The sequence below is a fragment of the Petaurus breviceps genome, unplaced genomic scaffold (genome assembly GCF_028583685.1).
Source record: "Petaurus breviceps papuanus isolate PSGF00001 unplaced genomic scaffold, PetGlider_PUasm1.0 178, whole genome shotgun sequence".
NCBI classification, from domain to species: Eukaryota; Metazoa; Chordata; class Mammalia; order Diprotodontia; family Petauridae; genus Petaurus; species Petaurus breviceps.
In genome coordinates this window covers 23,823,271-23,846,186 of record NW_027185777.1, presented here as the reverse complement: position 1 = coordinate 23,846,186, position 22,916 = coordinate 23,823,271, and the positions used below count along the sequence as shown (strand labels likewise).

Here is a 22,916-nt window from a genome sequence, read left to right as displayed (position 1 = left end):
GTACTTGATGAACTCAGTTGAGAGAGGCATGTGGTAAGATCATTATTGTATGTCCTAGTCAGATCACATATGTAGTATTATGTTTCATAGAGGTGACACATCTTCAGAAGGGTATCGATAAGTAGGAATGAGTCCAGATGAACGTGACTGGATCTGATAGGGGAATTCAAAACCATACAGTATAATAATTGGTTCAAATAACTGGCAATGTTAAACCTTAAGAAATGAAGATTTAGGTCTTAGGAGAACATAGGAACTGTCTTTTAAGCATTTAAGAACTGTCATAGGCCAGAGGTATTGAACTTGTTTTCCTTGGTCCCAGAGGGAAGAACTAGGAGTGGAATTTGTAGACAGGCATATTTCATTGTCACATAAGGGAAAATCACCTAATAATCAGAGCTTTCCAAAAGTGGAATTGATCTCTTTTTTTCCAGTCAGAGCTTCTAAAATGTTCTGCCCAAGGCACAGGTCTGACTATGCCACTCCCCAGCTCCACAACCTTCAGTGTCTCCCTCTTAGCTTCTAAGATAAACCAAAACCCTGTGACCCGGCTTTTAAGACACTCTCCCATCTAGTTTCAACATATCCTTCCAGCTTTGTTTTCTGTCACTCTCCTTTATGTACTCTGTGTTCCTGCCAAAAGGGACTTTGTGAACCAGACATGTCAGCTCTTTCTTCTGCGTGCTCTCCTCCATTTCAGCCTTCTTTCATGATCATCCTCTTCCTTCAAGGTTTACCACCTAAAGCAAAAGCTCTTAACCTGAGAGGGGGGGGCAACAGACTTCTCAAGGAATTTCATGGACAGATTTCAGGGAGTCCCATGAACGTGTATGGGAAAAAAATTGCATCTTTATTTTTGCTTACCTATAACTGAAATTTAGCATTTCCTTCAATCATACATCTAAAAAAGATATTATAAGAAGAGGCCCATAGGTTTTACTAGACTGCCAAGGAACATCATGCTCAAAAAAGGTTAAGAAAACTTCTGACCTAAGACTATACATCCTCTATGTAACATTCCCTCCTCCCCGATTGAAAGTATTTGCTTGCCTTTCAAATTTTCCTTACTTCAGATCTCTTCTTTGCTTCCCACTATCACCTGCCACCTATGTATGTGCTGCATCCCTCCCTTAGTGCTCTACCCACCCTCACCTTAGTAGAATAGGAGTTTCTTGTGGGCAAGAACTAAGTCTTCCATATAGTAGGCACTTAGTAAATGTCTGTCACATTGACTTCTTTGTAGCCACTGATGACCATCCCTGGCTTTCCTGATATAATACTGTTGATGTTCTTCCTCCTACGATTTCCATGCAGTGACTCCCAGATCTTTTTAGGCCTGAGATCTGTTCTGGGTTCTCGCTGCCCCAAACTTAACACACTTGATGAAACTCCTTATGGTTCGAATTAAATGTGCTCCTCCTTTTCTTGTCACTTGGCAAATAAACTCAACGAACCATGGCTTCAGCCTTCTAGCCTCTGATCTCTGAAAGCATTGATTCTTCCGCTTCCCCTTCCTCTCCAATGCAGTCACGTACCATGTCCCTCCAGTTCCTCCCACATACCTTTTACTTCTCTCCTCACTCTGTGCCCACTGCTACCAGAGGAGAACATTAACTTTCACAGGCCTCAGTAGCTGGACCAGTCTCCAAACAGATTTTCTGCACCACTTTTCTCCTGCACGCATGCTTTATACATCAAACTGCTAGACTAATATTTCTTATGCACAAAGTTTTGTCACTCTGCTCAAAAATCTTTACTGATTCAGATCTGAGAGTCCCCAAAGGCTAACACTCTCATTTTATAAATTAGGAAATGCAAGATTATTCACCTTGCCTAAGGTCACAAAGGAAGTAAATAAACATCAGAGTCTGGATTTGAATAACAGGGAATGGGTGAATTTAATTCACGTGATCACTATGTATACTACTGTGGGCAAGAATTCCTTAGAAGTGGAGTAGTCATCAGTCAATAAAAGGGTGAGAAAACTGGTACTGGGGTGTGATTTCAAAAATGACCCAAAGATATCTGTCAGAATCCAAGGCAAACCATTCAGAACAAATCTGTGCTCCAACCACTGTTGCTAAAGAAGTCAAAGCTGATCAGTTCTATGAACGCCTACAACATCTTCTGGAAATAACACCAAAAAAAGATGTCACATTGATCATAAGGGATTGGAATGCTAAAATAGAAAATCAAAAGATAATTGGAATGATAGAAACTTTTAGCTTTTGAGTGCAAAATGAAGCAGGGCAGAGACTAATGGAGTTTTTGTCAAGATAACCTGCTTGTCATAACAAACACTCTTTTTCAACAATCCAAAAGACATCTCTACACATGGACATCACCAGATGGTCAATATAGAAATCAGATTGATTATATACTTTGCTGCCAGAGGTGGAGAAGCTCTACACAGTCAGTAATAACAAGAAATGGAGCTGACGGTGGATTAGGTCATGAGATTCTTATTCTAAAATTTAGATTTAAATTGAAGAAAGTGGAAAAAATCAGATCGTATAAGTATGATCTAAATAACATTCCTTATGAATATGAAGTAAAGATAATAAATACATTTAAGGGACTAGATCTGGTAGATAGAGCACCTATAGAACTATGAACAGAGGTTTGCAATACTGTACAAGAGGCGTCAACAAAAAACATTCCAAAGAAAAAGAAGAGCAAGAAGACAAAATGGCTGTCTGAAGTTTTACTAGTAGCTGAGGAAAGAAGGAAAGGGAAAGAGAAAGGAGAAAGGGAAAGATATACCCAAATGAATGCAGAATTCCAGAGAATAGCAAGGAGAGATAAGGTTTTCTTAAGTGAGTAATGCAGAGAAATAGAAGAAAACAGAAGAATGGGAAAGTCGACATATCTTCAAGAAGATCAGAGATATCAAGGGGACTTTCAGGTGAAAGTGGGCATGATAAAGGACAAAAATGGTAGGGATTTAACAGAAGCAGAAGAGATTAAGAAGTGGCAAGAATACACAAAAGAACTATACAAGAAAGATCTGAACATCACCAATAACCATAATGATGTAGTTACTGATCTAGAACCAGACATCCTGGAGAATGAAGTCGTGTGCCTTAGGAAGCATTGTTAACTACTGGTATGTTACTGTTAACCTTACTAGGTTAGTGGAGGTGATGGAATTCCAACTGAGCTATTTAAAACCCTAAAAGATGATGTTGTTAAAGTGCTGCACTCAACATGCCAGCAAATTTGGAAAACATAACAATGGCCACTAGATTGGAAAAGATCAATTTATGTTCCAATCTTAAATTGGAAACATAAAAAGGGCAATGCCAAGGAATATGCAAATTACTAAACAAATATACTCATTTTCATATGCCAGGAAAGTTATGCTTAAGATTCTGCAAGCTCGGGGGCAGCTAGGTAGAGCAGTGAATAGAGCACCAGCCCTGGAGTCAGAAGGTCCTGAGTTCAAATCCAGCCTCAGACATTTAACACAAAAACTATCGGTGTGACCTTGGGCAATTCACTTAACCCCAATTGCCCTACCTTCCCCCCTCCAAAAAAAAGCAAAAAAAAAAAAGATTCTGCAAGCTAGGCTTCAATAACATGTGAGCTGAGAATTACAAGGAAAGCAGGCTGTTTTTCAAAGAGGCAGGGGAACTAAAGACCAAATCACCAGGAGAAAGCAAGGGAGTTCCAGACAAAACATCTACACTGAAAACTTTGACCGTATAGACCACAGCAAAATGTGGCAAGTCCTCAAAGAGAGAGAAGCACCAGATTATCTATCTTCCTTGTCTCCTAAGGAAATTGTATTCAGGTCAAGAAGCAACAGTTAGAATAGAACATGGAACAACTGATTGGTTTAAGATTGGAAAAGCAGTATGACAAGGCTGTACATTGTCACCTTATTTATTTAACTGATATGCAGAGTGCGCCAAGCTAAATGAATCAAACGCTGGAGTTAAGCTTCCAGGGAGAAATATCAATAATCTCAGATATGCGGACCTTATCACTCCGATGGCAGAAAGTGAAGAAGAGCTAAGAAGCCTCTTGATGAGGGTGAAAGAAGAGTGTGTAAAACCTAGCTTGAAGCTTAATATTAAAAAATCCCTAAGATTAAAAAAAAATCAAAAATATTGGCAACTAGTCCCATTATTTCCTGGCAAATAGAGGGAGGAGAAATGGAAGCAGTGTCACATTTTATATTCTTATGCTGAAAGATCTCTGCAGATGGCAACTGTAGACCTGAAATTAAAAGACACTCCAACAAAGGTCCGTATAGTCAAAGTTATGGCTTTTCCAGTAGCAATGTATGGCTGTAAGAGTTGAACTATAAGGAAAGCTGAAAGCTGCAGAATTGACACTTTCAAATTGTGGTGCTGGAGAAGATTTTTGAGAGTCCCTTGAACAGTAAGGAGATCAAGTCGGTCAATACTTAAAGAAATCAATTCAGACTCTTCATTGGAAGATCAAATACTGAAGCTGAAGGTTAAATACTCTGCCCATATAATGAAAAGATGGGATTCATCAGAAAAGACCTTGCTGTTGGGAAAGACTGAAGGCAAAAGGGGATAGCAGAGGGAATGTCAGTGGATGAGATTGAAAATGTCATGGGAACAACAAACATGAACTTGGACAGATTCCAGGAGATAGGAGAGGACAGAAGGGCCTGGAGTGCTGTGGTCCATGGGAACACAGAGAGTTGGACATGACTGAACAAATGGACAACTATAACAACCCCTGACTCATAAGCCAGGACTCTTTCCACAAGCAAAGTTCACATTCATTTGTCTGTCCTCCACAATCTTGTCCCTTTACTTTTCTGTACTTCTCTCACACTACTCCCCTCACATATCTTCTAAGGTCCAGATGAAGTATACTATTCTCTGCCTTTAAACACAACAGGAATTTTCCTGTCTCCATCCTTTTATTCACATTCACTTGGAAAACTCTCCTTTAGCTATTCATCTATTGACCTCCTAATACATATACCAACTCCTTCATGAAACTTTACTGATGTCCCCTTCCAGAGATGATCATCTTCTTAGACCTTTGTCTTGGGCCTCTATAATGTATTTGCCATGTAAGTACAGTGAATTATAGTCATTTGTGTTTTTGTCTTATCCTATAGTATGCTGTTAGCCCCATGAGGTCAAAGACAATGTCTTATATAAACTTTGTATCTCCAATGCTAACCACTGGACTCTGTACACAGTAGGGCTTAATAAATGTGTGCTGAATGAATGACTTCTGAGGTCCCTTCCAGTTCTGAGATTCAATAATTCTTTGATTCTTAAAAATCAGGATTGTTTCCTTCAGTTTCTTCATATTTAAAGCCTACCTAACCTAGTGGTCTGTATACAGTAGCTTTCAATAAATGCTTTCAATTGATATTAATTCAATATATTATTATATAATTCAATATTATAATTTTTAAATGTTCCTACTAATGTACCTCCTGATATTTAATTCTTAACTTTTAGTTTTCAAAGATACCCTTTTATTTTTAACAAATTAACCATTGGAATTTAATTTAAAAAAACTCACCAAATAGTTCTTTTATCAAGTATTAACCAAAGCATTGTTAAAAGTAAGGTGGTTCTATGGAAAGTGTGATGAATTTAGGGTCAGGGGACCTGAGTCTGAATGCCACATCTGGCACATAAGGTTTATGACCTTGGAAAAGTCACATCTTCTTTGGGCCTCAGTTTCCTCCTCTGTAAAATGAGGCAATTGACCTCACATGGCCTCTCAGGTCCTTTCCAGCTCTAAAGCTATGATCTATGAAAAGCTACAATCAAAATATCACAATGCTTTCCAACCACTTAATTAATTTTTCATAAAAGTCAGCAACACTTTAAACTTTGGTTTCACTTGGCAGACAAACAGACAATTCAGATCATAACAAAAACCAAGATTATTTTTACTAATTGAGTAATACCATCAACTCAATCAATATTCAGTTGTGGGGTTATTTTAATGTCTCAAATTACCGTCTCTGTACATCTCACTATTCTGTCCTCTCAACTACATCTAGAAATAGCCCCATTAAACATTACTACATTGGTCTTAACCTCTATTAAACTTCCTTTTCATCAGTTTCTTGCCATCCTAGCAAGACAGAGGTAAGGTCATTTACCAATTTGGGTGTTAAAGAAATTAAGGTTAGACTTGGAAGTAGTGGAAAATACCCAATCACTTCTGATTTTTCTTTGGTCTAAATTTTAGGGAAGCTCTTTTTTCCCCACTGGCTTTTAACTTCACCACAGCTTTAGTCTTCAAGTAATACAAAATAAACTGCTTTGTGTTTATACAGCTTTTTATCTCAGAGCAACTCAAAGCACTTTATTGATACTAACAATTAGTATGGATGCCCACAGCTGTCTCATGTATGTAGGTATTTTTCCTCTTTAGAAAAAATTTTTTAAAGATGCAGAGAACTTCATGATTTGTTCATGGTAACATTGGAGATTTAACTATAATTTAAATGTTTTAGACTAGGCCCATGACTCTTTTAAAAAGTATTTTTAGGAAACTGAAGTTTGGTACATTTGTTATGAGTACTACATCATTCATAAATAAAATATGAAGCAATAAGTTAACTGCCTTTCCTTTAAATGAGAACTTATCAGAGTACTTAGTACTTTATAGTCACAAAGTGTTTTACAACTAAAGTACTATATTAACTTTTTAATTTTAAGAGCATCAATTTCCCTAAGAATCTTTTTTTTTTGGATGTGGGGGGGGTAAAGTCTACATTTTCACAAACTAATCAATCTATCATGGAGTTTTAGGGTAGGAAGGCATTTAGATTCCCATTATTTAAAAAAGATATCCTAATATTTTAAGATCTTATTTTCCATCAACTAGGATTTTACAAATAGTGATAACATTTAAAGTGTGTGTAAATATAACATGTGCTTATATATACATATATGTGTATATATGCAAATCAGTCGATTGACAAGCATTTAATAAATGGCTACTGTGTACTTAGCGCTGTGCTACTGTGCTAGACGTTTTGGGTGAATATAAAAGATATGGAAGATATGGCACCTGCCCTCCAGAAGCTTATTTTATTCTAGTTGCAGAGGTAAAACATAAAACAACTAACAAAGTTTTGTACAACTGACTATACAAGTAATAGGAGCTAGAGATACAAGAAATTATCAGTCTTTTATTAAATTTTTAGAGCTGAAAGAAATCTTGGAGATGAAGTGCAACCCCCGATAAAGAAACAGAAGTCCAGAAAAAGTCATTAGTTCACTATGGAGGTTAGATTTGAAATGAACAAGAAGCATTTTGAGAGGGACACCAGGGAAGAAAGGATGGGGGATTGCCAGAGTGAGAATGAGCACAACATATACTAATGTCAGGGAACCAACCCAATGTCTTGACAAAGAGAAGAGAGTGGCTTTGGGGTAGCAATGAAAATAATGTTGGATGTTAGGACAGATGTCAGTAGGGAACCATTGTAGGTATTTGATCTGAGGAGGAACAAAAGTAGTATTTTAGGAATGTTAGATTGAGAGAATATTGTTAGATGGGATATCAAGAGGACAAGGTAGAGATAGGGAAAACAGTTAAGAAGTGCATTCTGGACTACTAAGTGGGATGACAATGGGATAGGAGAGAATAAATTGTATCATGAACTATAGATACATTTTGAAGTAAATGACAGGACCTGGTAACAGATTGGGTGTATGTGTAAGTGTTGTAAGCATGGTTATATGCATATATATTTGATGGTGGTACCATCTTTCTGTTAGTTTGACTTTTTTTTTTGCTTTCCTTGCTAAATGTTCATTAATATTAGCAGAAACCCTAATGTTGGAATAGAATCTATGTTTGAGGTTTAAAATTTTTTTCATAATTTCATCAGGATTATCACTTAATCATCTGCCATTTCCTACCCATTCCTGGTGCTATGACCAAAAAACAGACCCTATTCCATTAGCCTCCTAACTGTTCTTTCTTGTAGTCTTCCCATACTTCAGTCTATCCTATATACCACTTCTCAAGTTATTCTTCCTAAAGGACAGCTTTAATCATGTTAGTCCCTTGCTCAAAAATGACCAGTGGCAACCAAATCAAGTCCAAGTTCCTGATATTCAAAGATCTCTGAAATTGGATCTAACCATCTTTTTTAGTCTTACCTACCAGTAGTTAGATAAACACTGTGCCATAATAAAATCAGACCTCTTGTTTCTTCCCCAAACATGCTCGCCATCAACCCCTTTGCTTTGGAGTCAACATCCTTGATCTCACCCCTCCAACTTAACCTATTGAATTCCTATGCATTCTTCAAAACTAAACTCAAATGCTGCCTTTTCCATTGAAGTTTTTCTTGGCCTAAAGTGATTGTTCCCCTGTACTCATGGTACTTACTACTGCTTTATGTTATGCCTTGTACTCCTCTCCCCTACTAGACTGTAAGCACCTTGAGGTCAGAAACTATGTCTCTTCAGTCTCTGTATAATAGCTCACATTTATATACTTACAAGGCATTTCCTTCATAATAACTCTGTGAGGTAGATAACACAATTATATCCATTTTATGGATGAGGAAATAGAGAAGTGATTTGCTTAGTAAGAAACAAGTATCTTTCCACCTTCTTGGTACCTTTGTATTTTAAGTAACAACTAGAAAAGTGCCTTGCATATAGGATATTTTCTATAAATATTTGTGGGGTATATACTTGGGAATAAACAATGGATCCTCAGGGGGTCGTTGTTGTTTTTAAGGGGATTCACCTGTCTAAAGGAGTCAGCACATTTATTTCTGGAGAAGGAAGGATTTTTGCACAAAGTTAAGGGAAACGACTCTACTTTCAGAAGTTTGTTGAATCAGTATTCTTTGTTAGTATCCTCATGGGGTAGGGAAGTAGTGGATATTCCTGTCCCCAGGATGGGCTAGAGCTAACCCAGGCTAGTAAGTAGCAATTTGTCCATTTGCCCTAAGCAAAGCCCTAACCCAGTAGTTAATGATACTGATCATATTTATGTGATGTGGGATGTATATCCTGGGGAAATGGACTGATAAAACATATTTGTTGAGCGAATGTCTGAGATTTTTCTGCAAAACCAATCAACCCATCCTAGACCATTTTAAAACATCTCGGTGGGAGTTCTTGGAATACCTATTTTGACGTCTGGAATAGCCTTTAGATGTGGTTTGCCTTCCTGTCCCATTTAAATCCTTTCAGCTAATAAATAATTAAATGCCCTCATATTCTTGTTATTCTAGTTGGAGAACCTATAGGTTATTTTGCTATTCTTCCCACAACCGGCATTTATTTAATGTTTGTAAAATGTTTTAGAAGAAAAATGCCTGAATAGTAAGAATGATGATCAATCACGGCTGCTTTGCAAACAGCATTTTCTTCTACCAACAGGAAATCAGTACTTGACAAAGCTTTCAGCACCAGGAAAATTGGGAGAGTGGGTCAATTGCTTTTGCAAAGATTAAATTCTTTCTGAAAGTTACCATTCTAGGGGTTACAGGAATGATTTCCTTTCCTCCATTCAGTTCCAAAGGGGAAAATGTTGTGTCTATCTACCTATATCTACAAAATAAAAAAATGAAATCTAGGCTTGCTGTTTTGGAGCCCAGTTTAATGTTTACGCCACCAGCCCACTGGCCGGGGAAATAGTGGTTGAGTGCTAGGCTTGGGGCAGTAGCGAGTTAAGCTCGCTCTCCCGGGGCAGCTGTCTGCATGCTGGCTCCCCGTTAAGATCGCGAGCTGCTCTCTCGGTGCTTACTGCATGCTTGTGGACTTGACTGACTTCAAGACCGTTTCGTTGCAGAGGAACTCTGGAGTTGTGTCGGCGCGCGCTCGCGCATGTGACAGTGTGTGTGTGTGTGTGTGTGTGTGTGTGTGTGTGTGTGTGCGCGTGTGCGCGCCTGTGTTCACTTGGCCACCTCCGTCGCACCTAGGTTTTCTCCCCGAGGCCCCCCAAGTTGCTCTCCCGGAGGCAGGAGCGCGCCCCGGCGCCCGACACCACCGAGCCCTCGACGGCTGCCCTCCCGCTGCAGCAGCGGTCTCGCTCCCCCGCGGGCGCCGGGCTCCGGGGCGGGGGGTCGGGCCGGGGCCCAGGGCTGGAGGAGCGGCCGAGGTGGCAGGGGGCCCCCCAGAGCCCGACAGCGGCCGCCGGACTGAGCGCCCCCGCGGCTCCCCGGGAAGCCCCGGCCGGGAGCGGGATGCGGGGAGAGGGGCGTGTGCGGCGCGCCAGAGGCGGGGAAGCCCGAGATCCCGGCAGCGCGGTCCCCTCCGGGCCGCGTCGGGCGGGAGCGGGAGCGGGAAGCGGGCCCCGGGCGGGGGAGGGCCGGGGGGGGGGAGGAGAGCGGAGCAGGCGACGGCGGCGACAGTGGCGGCGGCGGGAGCAGCGAGGAGCCGGAGCCGAAGCCGGAGCCAGCCAGCGGAGCAGGGGTTGGCGGGGGCGCGCGCAGCCCGTGCCGGCGCCCGGCCTCGAGCCCGCGCTCCCCCCCTCCGCCGCGTGCCCGCGCCGCTGCGCGATGCAGTGTGGGGAATGGCTGGGGTTGGCTGAAGAGCGCACAGTGGAGTTTTAATGTCCGCCATGTTGGCCATGGCGTATTGAAGAGAGCGAGTGAGAGCGGAGCGGAGCGGCACAGGCACCCACCCTCCCGGCTGCTGTGAGGGCCCGGACGGCGGGCTCCACGCTCCGCCCCTCAAGTCCCCGGCAGCGGCAGGCGAGTGGGGACCGAGCCCCGGGTTCTCCATGATCCCGCTGGCCGGGGCCGTTTCCCCAGAGCGGAGAGGTATCTGCTGCGCCTGAGATGAGTAAATTGTCGTTTCGGGCGCGGGCGCTGGACGCCTCGAAGCCGCTGCCGGTCTTCCGCTGTGAGGATCTGCCCGATCTGCACGAATACGCCTCGATAAACCGGGCCGTGCCGCAGATGCCCACCGGAATGGAGAAGGAAGAGGAGTCGGTACGTGTAAACTCCCCTGCCCGACCCACCGCCAGGCCCCGCTCCCCCTGCTGCCTGCGGCGGCCACGGAGCAGCCAGCCCCACACAAAATGGCCGCCATCTTCTCTTCCCCGCCGACATTCAGTCGCCGGCCCGGCCTTTACCCCGACTCCCTCGGCCTCGCCCCCCGGCCCGCCGCGGCCCCGCCGGGCCCGCACCGGCGCTGCCCACCACCGTCCCCCCACCCCACCCCCGGCCGCTTCCACTCGGGACCCGCCGGGTTCGGGGGCCCGAAAGGCACAAAGGGGGTCACGTGACGAAGCGGCCGGCAGCCATTTTGTGGTCTTTAGTTCTTGGGTTGGGCCTTGTGCAGTGAGAGAGGGGAACGGGGTGGGGGGGGGGGGGGGGGGGAAAGGGGGAGCGGGGCTGGAGCGCCGGCCTGCAGGCCTCCCGGCTCGCCGCTGGGTGGCGCCGTCAGGTCGTCGGGGCCCTCGCGCTGCTGTCCGGGCGGCTCGCCGGGGATTTTTGCTCGGCTGCTCTGGCCGGGAAAGCATTTCCGTTTCTAGGCAGCTCCCACGTGGGGCCTGTCGGAGGCCCGTGTTTACTGCAGGCCCCCGGAGCTGCTGTTTATTCTCAGGACCGACTGCGCCCCGCCACGTCCTGTCCCCGGGAGCCCCTCGGAAAGGCCGGGGTGCCGCGGGCTAGCCGTGCCCAGCCCTGCCGGAGGTCGGTTATAGATCCGAGCTCGGGACCCCGGCCCCGGGCCGCCTCTTCCCTCTCCCCTCCCCGGAGCGCTGCGGGTAAAAGCCACTGCTCCTCGTCCTCGGCCGAGCCTCCGGGAGGAATGGGCTGCAGGTTTGTAGGGGCCAGGAGCGCAGGCACCCAGGCGGGGGGTGCCCGGCCGAGGGGAGCGAGGACTAGCGTTTGGTGCCGTGCGAGGGCTCGGTGGGGCGAGTGCCTCGGTCACCGCTTCCCACCTTCTGCTGCCTGCTTACCATCCTTTTTTGTTGTTGTTCTAGGCTTACGTAGAAGCCCAGGCAGAGCAGAAACGGCTTTGTTTTTTTTAATAAGTTGGGATCTGACGGGAGGCTCCTTAGTTCTTATCTTTCCTCCCCCTCTACTCTTTCCCCTCCGTCTTTCATCCCATAACTTGATGCCTTCTAATCATTACTAAGGAATTGCATACCTTGGTTTTCAGGTACAGCCCACTTAAAACAGGGTGCAGTGTATTGACAATTCCAGGAAATCAACGAAGCACACATACCGCAGTTTGTGGAAGTTACCCAGTTAGAACACAGTACTTTTAACAGACTTGTGTATTATTGTACTGTAACGCTTTCCTTTGGTACTGTAATATAAAGGATTTAAATTGTATCGTAGTGACTATACATTGTAATGTTATTCAAAAAATAAAAAACTGATGAAATTGTTTTGGTTGCTTAGCAAATTAATAAATAGTTGTATCAGTTAAATGTTAACTTTTTTGAAAGGGAGTAGTGTCAAAGCCATCAAATTTTCATATGCACTGAAGGAACCAAGTGCAGTGTGAGGCATCAAGCTCTCACTGACTTTCAGCACCTTATCTGTGAGACAGTACTTCTTTAATTACTTGTGTTAACTTTAGAGTAGAATAGTGCAATTTTTGTTTTTGATAAGTAATTTTAAAAAAATTAAAGTACTTGTGATTGCAGTATCTTGTCTTTTTGTTTTATTTTTATCTGGATGTAGGTTTTGAAAATTATCTGATGTGGGAGGGGGTTAGTAGGTGCTAGTATAATAGAGCCAAGAAGAAAGACCCTTCATTGCTTAATTTGCTCCGTAGTTGATAATGCTTTTAGGAATGTCTCATGAATTTAATTTAGGCATTCCCAGGAGAGCCTCAGTTTTGCTTGTCTTGACTGTAACAACTGCTTGTTAAGTTGGCCAGTATATTTGATTTTGCATTTAAAGTTTATAAGGGAAATTACAATCAGTTGCACCATGCCAGTTCTGTAGATTTGAAGTATTTATAGCATATGCATAGGTGAAGGCAAAATTCTGCTTACCATTTAATTTATTTCTTCCATTTCCAATTCAAAATCTGCCTGGTTTCACTAACCAGAGAGAAAATGTACCTTAAAATAAGCCAAACTCAGGGGTAATGACAGCCATTAAAATAAATTTTATACTAGACACACTCCTCATCTTCAGATCTTAGTAGTTGGTTTTTATATTAAGCCTCTAAACCAAACACTAAGGGACAAGCATTTATCACACACCACAAAAAACTTCTAAATTTCTTTGAAATATGGGGAAATAAGAAAAATATTTCATTGACATCTAGTTTCAGGGTCTTAGATAATACAGGTCTAATTGAATTGGGGCCCTCTAATTCTATGTTCATGATAAGATAAATGAAACTTAATATAGATTTACTTGGTAATCTGAAAAGAGTTTTGTTTACCTTTAAGCCTATCAAAAATCTGTCACACTAGGAACATAATACTGCTGTTGTAAATGTAAGCAAAATGATTCTAGCAAATATAGGTCAGTTAAATACACTAGTATATTATATAGCCATGCTATAAACGAACACTCTTTGGTGGGAGTGGGAAAAGATACTAAGACCTGGAAGTAAGTTGTCTTAATTTAGCCAGATCTTTTTATCAGAAGAACTATGGTGGTAGCTATTCTTGTTTTGATTGTGATAGGGTTGAAAAGGAGTTTGTAAAGGAATTGGTTTCAGAGGATGTGACTGAGTCATCTGGGTGGACCAAGATGACTGAATTTAGAATTGTATTTATTACATAATCATCAACAGAATAGAAACATGGGAACAAATGAAACCAAACATATTACTCTACTTTCAGGTGGGGAGTCTGGCATGGTCTAAAATCAAGAATTTATGGACAGGTAAAAGGTTTTGTGTTTATGGGATCTTTTTTCAGTTTATAAAATTAATATTTTGTGTGAAGATCAGAATAAAAACTCTGGGTATTTGAACTAAAAAAAAGTTTAAAAGCTATTTCATACTCAGAATTAGGAAGCCAACTTTATGTTTTCAAGTTTAAGGACAATAAAATTAGTGCATAGGATTAGGTTGGAGAATGATGGGAACAGTTGTTTTCCCAATGAGATTCAGGAATGATTTTTGAAAACTTAAGCTATTTTACAGTGCAAGATCATAAAATCTTTTTAGAAAAGGAAGGGACCTTTGAGATTATCTCCTAGATAAGTACTCTGAATCCTCCCATTTAATAGATAGACTGAGGCCCAGAGAGATGAAATTACAGGTTCAAGATCATTTAAGTAACTAGTACCGTTGGTTTCCTACACAGTGCTCTTTCCATTATATGAACAAATTGTAAAATATATACTATTCTATTCCTCATCTCCCTTCAAATTTATTTTTGTTATTCAACCCTTGCTTAGCTGTTGTGCTAGTCTTTTCACTTTGTGTACACCTTAATTGTGTTTGCATATGTTGTTGGAGCAATCTTAGATTTGGTGTACTTCATTTTATAGAGTTGTATTCTAGAAAGGTTATGTAAATTGTATCATTTTTCTTCTTGATGTTGATTATAAAATTGGTGCAAATTCATCCTTAATAAGACTTGCTATAATTTAGAAAGTGTAGGTTTCTTAATTTTGTGTTTTTTTAAATTGAAATGCACATATATTCTTTTTTTTTTTTTTTTTTTGCGGAGGGCAGTTGGGGTTAAGTGAATTGCCCAAGGTCACAGGGCTAGTTTTTGTGTTAAAGGGTGTGAGGTCGTATTTTAACTTAGGTCCTACTGACTCCAGGGCAGGTGCTCTATTCACTTTGCCACCTCACCACCTCTACATGTAGTCTCCTTTAGCAGAACTTAATACAGTTCAAGAATGAGAGAAGTCACATCCCCCTACAGTTAGCTGTGTTGATTTGAGGTGGTATGGGGACTTCAGTGTTAATGAAACATTTGTCCTAACTTTTAAGTTCAGCCTGTACTTAACACCATCACCAAGACTGTTAAATTGCACATAATAGTGACCCCAACCTTTTATTTGCTCATACTACTCTTCTCTAGCATAAAAGTTCAGTTGAATTTAGTCTGGTTACTTTATGAGGATTACAACTTCCAAAAAAGAATAAGTGGAAGAAATGGAAGTAATCTTTCTTCTGTCAATATAACATATTCTAAAATGATAGATATCCTTATTTGTATTAAAGTATCCTTAATTTACTAATCCTGGAAAAGTATTAAATCTATTTTTCATTGAAACAAAGAGAATCTAATTTTTAAAAGGCAGTACTTTGAAATGTTTTGGGTTTTCTTTTTTTTTTTTGGAGGGGAGAAGGCAGGGCAATTGGGGTTAAGTGACTTGCCCAAGGTCTCATGGCTAGTTGTCTGTATCTGTGTGTCTGAGGCCAGAGTTGAACTCAAGTCCTCCCGACTCCAGGGCTGGTGCTCTACTCACTGCACCATCTAGCCGCCCCACTTTGAAATGTTTTTAAACAAGTGGTCTGCATTTTGATTTTTGAGGAAGACAAAAATAATTTTTTTGAGAGTGGATGTGGAAAGCAAGTCCTGGGCCTGTGATCCTTTGCTAAAAGATAAACTTTATATATGTATGTGATTCCAGTTTTGTAAATAGTAAAAAATAATCTGAAATTAATAACTAATTCTTGGCCTAACATTAAATGCCCTTCGTAATCTGATACCATGTTATAGTGTGCTTTTTCTTATACTCTTCCTATCCATAGATTATTCTCATATAGATATTGTTCTGTGTACCTAGAATGTTTTCTTCTCCCCCAGCTCCTAAATTCTTATCTTTTTAATATGATCTGAAACAAATTTTAGTTTATCAAAATCAAACACAAATTCTTGTCAAACTTGAAATTAACCAAATTTTGGTAACTTGGTACGGTTCTTTTGTTTTAAAAATTCTTGGTTTTATTTTTTTTTAATTGATTAATATGTTTTGTTCTTCCAAAGCAGATCCTTGAACAAGCCCTCCTACAAAGGACATACCCCAAAGTTACTTTGTCTTATAAACTCATTGCTATCTTTTGGTTTTATATCACATATATTTTTAATATATTCTTCCCCCATTTCCTTTGCCCCTTGTGCTGTCCCATGTAATAACTTAAAAAAGAGAAGGGAAAAAAATATTTAGTTAATGTAAACTAGCCATCACATCACCTGCTTCTCACTGTAGATGAAATATTCCACATTCCCATTCCTTCACTTTTGCAGAAAAGAGTCCTCTTTGTCTTTGATTGACTTGTTTGTTATATTTGTATAGCCTTCAGTGTCGTTAGTTTCTTTTTTTTTTTTTTTTTTTAAGGCAATTGGGGTTAAGTAACCTGCTGAAGGTTACACGGCCAGTTATTTCTGGGTGTGGTGCTGAGCGTCTGAGCCCGGGATTGGATCTCCAGGTCGTCCCAACACTGGAACCGGTGCTCTTACTCGGGTTAAGTAACTTGCTCAAGGTTACACGGCCAGGTGTTTCTGGGTGGGTGCTAAGCGTCTGAGCCCGGGATTCGATCTGCAGGTCTTCTCAACACTGGAGCCGGTGCTCTTACTTGCTGTGCTATCTGGCCGCCCCAGTGTCGTTAGTTTCTTTCCACTTAGATGATTGTAGTTGTTACATATTATTTTCCTGATTGTGCTTTTTCAGTTCATAGAAGTCTTTCCATACTTCTGAATTTTATGGGGGCAATAATGTTGCAGTTTTAGCTGTTCCCCAATTGACAGGCATATACTACTTTGTTAACAGTTCTTTGCTACCACAAAAAGCGCTCCTATGAATGTTTTGGTGTAAATGGGATCTGTTTGTTTTTGCCCTTCTTGGGGTATATGACTAAGCCTTGGGACCTCTGGGTCACATCTTAATTGTTTTCCAGAATAAGTGGCACTATATTACACCACCAACAACCATGTATTAGTGGTCCCACCTTTCCACTCCTCCTCCTACATTTACTATTCCCCTCTTTTTGACACCTATGCACATTTGCTGGGGTGTGAGGTGAAACCTGAGTTGTTTTGATTTTCATTTCTCTTGTCTGTCATTTGGAGCACTCTTTCATATAGTTGATTGTCAATTGTTTGAAGTTCTTTTGAGAACTGTTCATATCTGTTGTCTACTTACTCTTGGATGAATGACTCTTGGTCTTTCTTATTTGTTTTAGTTCCCTTAGGGTTTTTAAATTGGTATCAGGTATGGTGCAAAAATATTTTTCTCCCAGTTGATAGTTTCTCTTCTTGGTCCCTTAAATTTGTACAAAAGTTTTTCAATTTCATGAAATTGAATTCATTCCTGTTTTATTTTTCATTTCTATCCTTTGGTTAAGACCTAAGCCATCACCATGAGAGGTGTTTATATGGATCCCTTCCAATTTTTTTATGGTGTAACCTTTAATATTTATATTAAATACCAATTTCTTGATGACAGAGGAGGGATGTCTTTTTTATGGTATGATACCATTTGCCCTTGTATATTTCATTCCTTATTCAGTAATCCATTACATTCAAATACTGAGATTTGGGCACATGTTTTGTTTTTATTATTACAGGTAATGCTGCTATCAGTTATCTATCCCTTCATGTTATCTGTTATTTCCTTTGGAGTGTGTGGTACTTAGCAGCAAAATCTGTCAGAGGGTGACAACAATTTAGTAAATTTTCTTTCATAGTTCCAAATTGTTTTCTGGAATGTTTGGAACAAATCACAGTTGCACCAGTAACAGATGGTATCTGACTTCTGAAAGTCCCTGCACACTAAATTTTCCAGTCTTTGCTAAATTGATGGCAATGAGGGAATATAAGAGTTATTATCAGTGTTTCCCTTCTTACTAGTTGGTTTTGGATAGTTTCAGATAATTATTGATGATTGTCTTAATTTGTTTTGAAATTTTTCTTAAAACCTGGTCTTCTCTGTTGAATGGTATTTAATCCTTTTGTCAGATATTTAATGCACAGACTTTAAAAATTTACATATTTATGATCAATTTTTTTAGAATTTATATGAATTCTTCCCATAACTATGGTTGGAAAAACCAAAACTTTGCATTCTCTTATAATTTTATTTGAGGTATGACTTATGTTTTAGATAGTTTGTTCATTTGGATTTTTATCTTGATATTTTATGTAAAATACTGATCTAAAATGATTTCCTGTCAGATTGCTTTCCAGTTGCTTCAGCAGTTTTTGTTTTTTGAGGGAGAGGCATAGGATAGAGTCTCTTCACTCCATTTCCTCTCCCCCCCATCCCTTGGGTTTGAAGAATTTGTTATGCATTTGTTTCTAGGTTTTGCTCATCTTTAGTTGCTTCCCCTGACCAGCTTTTCATCAGATGGTTTTGATTTTTACTGCTTTGTAATATAGAGATTTGCCTACCATACTTGTTTTAAAGCTCAACTGAAGTGTTGCCTTCTGATTTTCAACAAAGACACTTCTGCCCTAGGTTTCCTCTGATTTGGTTCTTTTTGCAACTTTTCATCTCTCACGTGTTACTTTGTATTCAAGTATATGTAAGATAGGCTCTCTGCACATAGAAAAAAAAATGCCATGCTCTCAAGGAGCTTACAGTCTATAGAGGAAGGGGTGGAATATGTTTTTTCTGTACAGATAGGTAAAACAGAAGGTATTATCAGGAAAGGTTTCAAAATAATATTGGGATTCTTTGGAGTAGGTAAAAGTAAGAAGTTGCATCTCAGATGTGGCAGAGCCCAGAGAAGCAGCATAGTATAGTGGTTAGGGCACTTGACTTGTAGTCATGAAAACCTTGGTTCTTATCCCACACAACTCAGACAAAGCTCTCTGAGCCTCAGTTTCCTCACTTGTAAAATGAGTGTTGAACCCAGTGGCTTCCTGAGGAGTGCTGAATTAGAATTATATGACCAATCACCTGTGCAAAAGTTGGAAGACAGAATGTTATCTATAAGCCATAGTTAGCAGGTTCTTGTGAGAAGAGGAGTGATATAAAATAAAACTGCAAAGTCAAGTTGTGGAACTCTGATTGTGGAAAACATTTAAAACTAGTCTCAAGGATATTGTGTTTAATTGTAGGAGTAATTTGATATTTTTAAATTACTAAAAAAAATCTTTTAGTAACAAGATTATGTTGTCAAAGCAGTGATCTAAACACATCAGTTTGGCACATATTTGGAGGATGTATTAGAAGCAAGGAGATCAATTAAGAAGTGATTTCAGTAGTCCAGGTAAGAGGTGAGGATGGCCCAGAATCTAGGTGAAGATTATGTGAGTAGAGAAAAAGGGATAGATGAAAGACAAGTACTATAGTTTTGTGTCATTTACTAGACTGTAGGATTTATGCGAGTAGGGGCTATCTCATTTAAACTTTGTGTCTCCTTTAGTGTTTTACCTAACACAGTCTTGTGCATACAGTAAGCCCCTAAATGCTTGAATTGATCATTACCAAGATCTTTATATTTTACTGCTTTGTACCAAGCTATATTTAATAATGATAACATGGCGCCAGCATAATTAGAATGTAAACATATGCAGGGCATCCTTGGCATGTGTTTATTTAAAAAAGTTTTGCACAGAATTTCAGCAGTGGTTAAGTGAATAGTTAGTATGTTGCTAATCTTCCATTTGTACTTGAAAATTCTTACTCAGAAGTTGGGTGTTTCAATTAGTAAAAAGTAGTTAAAGAGCAAAGCAGAAGAGGGTATATTAAAAATAAATCTTATGTAATGTCAGTGAAAATAGTACACCTGAGCTTAGCTTACTTGACTCTTTAAGATATTTCATTGTATGATTTCTTTAACTTGCTAGTAAGTCATGGCAAGTGTAATAGGATTACTCAAATATTTAATACTTGTGGAGTAACTGGAATAAAAATACTGTGATAGGAATTATCACGAATCCCATGAACCTGTAGATTGCTTCTCATTTTTTAACACAGATGAAGTAAATTCAGGATACAGATAGTTATTGGAGGGGGAATAAGAGGGAATTAATTTATTAAACTCTCAATGACAGGCACAATGCGGTAAGGGCTAAGAATACAAATAAGCAAAGCTATCCTTGTCCTCGAGAAGTTTACATTCTCAAGGCAGAAGACAGCATTTACAAGGGGAGACTTTGTGTGGTTCTTGTGCAGTGTCATGATGTGGAGATGGCGGGGCACGGTTCAGGACAAGCGAGGCAAGATTTTGCCTGTCAAAACCCACACATCCAGAGAGAGACATGATGGTAGGAGGGGAGGGGAGGAAGGTGAAAAGGACCATGGCCAAAGTGTACGCAGCATGCTATGGAGGTAGAAAGTGGAGAAACAGATGAAGGGAGGAAACCAACAATTGTGAAGTAGTCCTATGTACCAGGCACTCACTATGCTAAACCCTTTGCAAATATCCCTTTGGTCCTCAATGAAGCATTGGGGGTAGGTGCTATTGTTAATCCCCATTTTATAGTCGAGGCAGATAGAAGTCAAGTGCTTTCCCAGGGCCACACAGGTACTTAGTGTCTGAGCTTAAATTTGAGCTCTAGTCCTCCTGGCTCTGCCCTCTATTCAGTGGAGCTGCCTAGAGGAGAGAGACCTGATTAAAGGAGTTGGTGAGGCCTCTGAGTTGAACTTTGAAGGGAGCTCAGGGTTCTAGGAAGTAGAGAGGTGAGCTAGAGAATTCTGGGGAGAGGAGGTGGGCAAGGGGAACACAGCTTATGTGTAGATGTGGAGGAAGAAGTCTGCTGAGAAGAAATAGGTCAGTTTGGCTGAAGTATAGTGCATGGGAGGAGATGGGGGTGGGAGAGTGCTCTGTAATCAGTTTGGAAAGCCAGATTCTGAAGGATTTTAAAGGCCAAAACAGAGAACTTGTGTTTTATTCTAAAGGCAGTGAGTGGGCTAGTGACAGGGTTTTAGGACTATCAGTTGGGCAGCTGCATAGAGGATAGATTGCAAAGGCAAGGGAAGACCACATGGAACACTATTAAGTTAGTTCAGAGAAGCAGTGATGAATCCTGAAAAATTGGATGTGGTTATGTAAGTGGAGGTAAGGGGATAGATTTGAGAAATGTTGGGGAGATGGAGTTGACATGAGTGGACAACTTGGGAGATGGGGGTGTGGGAGAAATGTGAAGATGACTCCTAGGTTATGAGCCGGAGCGAGGCAGTCCTTTTGACAGAATAAGAAAATTAGGAGCTTGGGCAGGTTTAGAGGGAAAGTTAATGAGTTCATTTTAGACATTTATTTACCATGCCTATGGTATATCCAAATAGAGGTGGTGTCTAACAAGTATTTGGAGACAGAGGTCTGAAGCCCAGGAGAACAGATGCCTGCATTCAGACACTTGGGCAGTCTTCTGCAATAGAAATGATAGTTGAATTCCCAGGTGCTGATGAGATCACCAGGGGAGTGGAACATAAAGGGAACCACCCACATAGAGTAGAATATGGATAACTGGTCTCACCTGCAAGTGAGATCAGTAAGGGATAGTTTCATGAAAAATATCAGGAGGAGAGCATTCAGAACAAGGCTTTCTAACTTGGGATTCCCAAATTTGTTTTTTTTAGGAGGAGGGGGATGATTAGAAGCATCAGATGTTGCAGAGAGGTCAAGAAGAGTGAGAAAAAGCCCATCAGATTTAGCGATAAAAAGGAGGGAGAAGAAGGAGCAGTGTTAGAGGGAGTGGTGCAGTGGAAACCAAATTAAGGGGGTAAGTGAGTATAGAATATGAGAAAGTTGAAGCAAGGAGTATAGATAACTTTCTGGTAGCATGGCTCTGAATGAGAACCTGAGGATATGGGATGTTAAATGCATATTGTTTAAAAACTGAAGTTAAAGCAAGCAAGGTGCTCACTTTATCTTTAAAACTAAACTTCCGAGATATCATTAAACCTTACTGTAAGATCTCCAAACTTTTAATGGAAATAAATGGAGAAAATATAACATCTAAGTGTTCTAAAACAAACACTTAAAAGACTTTTTCTTGGGAAACCAAGATCAAACTGTTACCATAATTTTTTAAGTACATTTACAAGTTCAGATTCAGTAACAAAACTTGAAGCCTTTTGGTTTCACAGGTAATACTTTAATGTTTAGTTCTTTTTCTTTCATCCTTAACTTAATGATATGCACTATACTTAAGGAAATAGTTTTATTACTGTACTCTAAACATACATAAAACTAGTGATTTGCCACATTGTATTTTGTAAGTGTAGGAAGGGAATTCATTTCCTTTTTTTAAAAAAAGTCTTCCCTTTTATATGTTACTGTGGCAGTGGTTTCACATACTTGATTTGGGGTTGGTGAATTTGTTACCGTGGAGATATTTCTGAATTTTTATGTTTATGTAATAAGTTTTTGGATGTCTGTAATAAGGAAGTTACAGCAAAAATCATTTTAAGTTTTGAAGTACCATTCCTACTCATAGAAAATTAACAAATTATATTTTTTTTGCAGCAGATATTTAAAACTAGTTTGCCTTTATTGAGCAAATACCTGTGAAAAGAAAGAGGTAGAAGCTGGGAATACATCAAAAGTAGAATTTGATGCCTAGTGACTACTCTCATTACTGTTGGATATATACCCTCCAGTGATGCAGGTTGTATCCATCCATACTTTACCCTATGTTAATATTCTTGACCTCCTATAAATACTTCCATAGAAGATTTACCCTACTGAAGGCCATCTTTTAAGGCTTTTAAAAGAACTCATTTTATAGGAACAAAGGATTCTGGGCTGTCAGCCTTGGCTCTTGCTAATTATTGAACCGCTTCTTTTCAGAGCATACTTTTTAATGATATTTTTGTTATACAGAAGCTGAGCATCATGGTGTAGTGGTTAAAAGACTAACCTTGGTGTCTATAAGACCTAGTTTCAAGTCCTTCCTCTGAAATGTGATGGTGGGCAAGTCACTTAATCTCCTAGTGTCCCCAAGGCAGTTCTCAACTAGATTCATTACCCTGGAAGTTATATCTGTTTCTGTGGGGGGAAATTCCTTTTGGTACAGGTCCAGACAACCATCTAAAGAAAGAGATAGATAGATAGATAGATAGATAGATAGATAGATAGATAGATAGA

General features: G+C 40.2%; 1 protein-coding gene across 4 annotated transcripts in view; it reads left to right on the top strand.

Annotated features, from left to right (window-relative positions):
* The window catches only part of EPC1 (enhancer of polycomb homolog 1), a 102,550-nt gene that overhangs the window by 23,366 nt on the left and 56,268 nt on the right, over positions 1 to 22,916 (top strand). Inside the window, exon 1 of one of the 4 annotated variants that reach the window (XM_069086459.1) lies at positions 10,458 to 10,927. The exons of 1 other annotated variant lie outside the window; for it this stretch is intronic. In XM_069086459.1, coding sequence (XP_068942560.1) covers positions 10,775 to 10,927 — 153 coding nt within the window. In that variant the 5' untranslated portion in view covers positions 10,458 to 10,774. Of the gene's footprint in view, positions 1 to 10,457; positions 10,928 to 21,411; positions 21,550 to 22,916 lie in introns of those variants that run through there. 2 more of the 4 variants (XM_069086461.1, XM_069086463.1) reach the window with 2 other exon arrangements.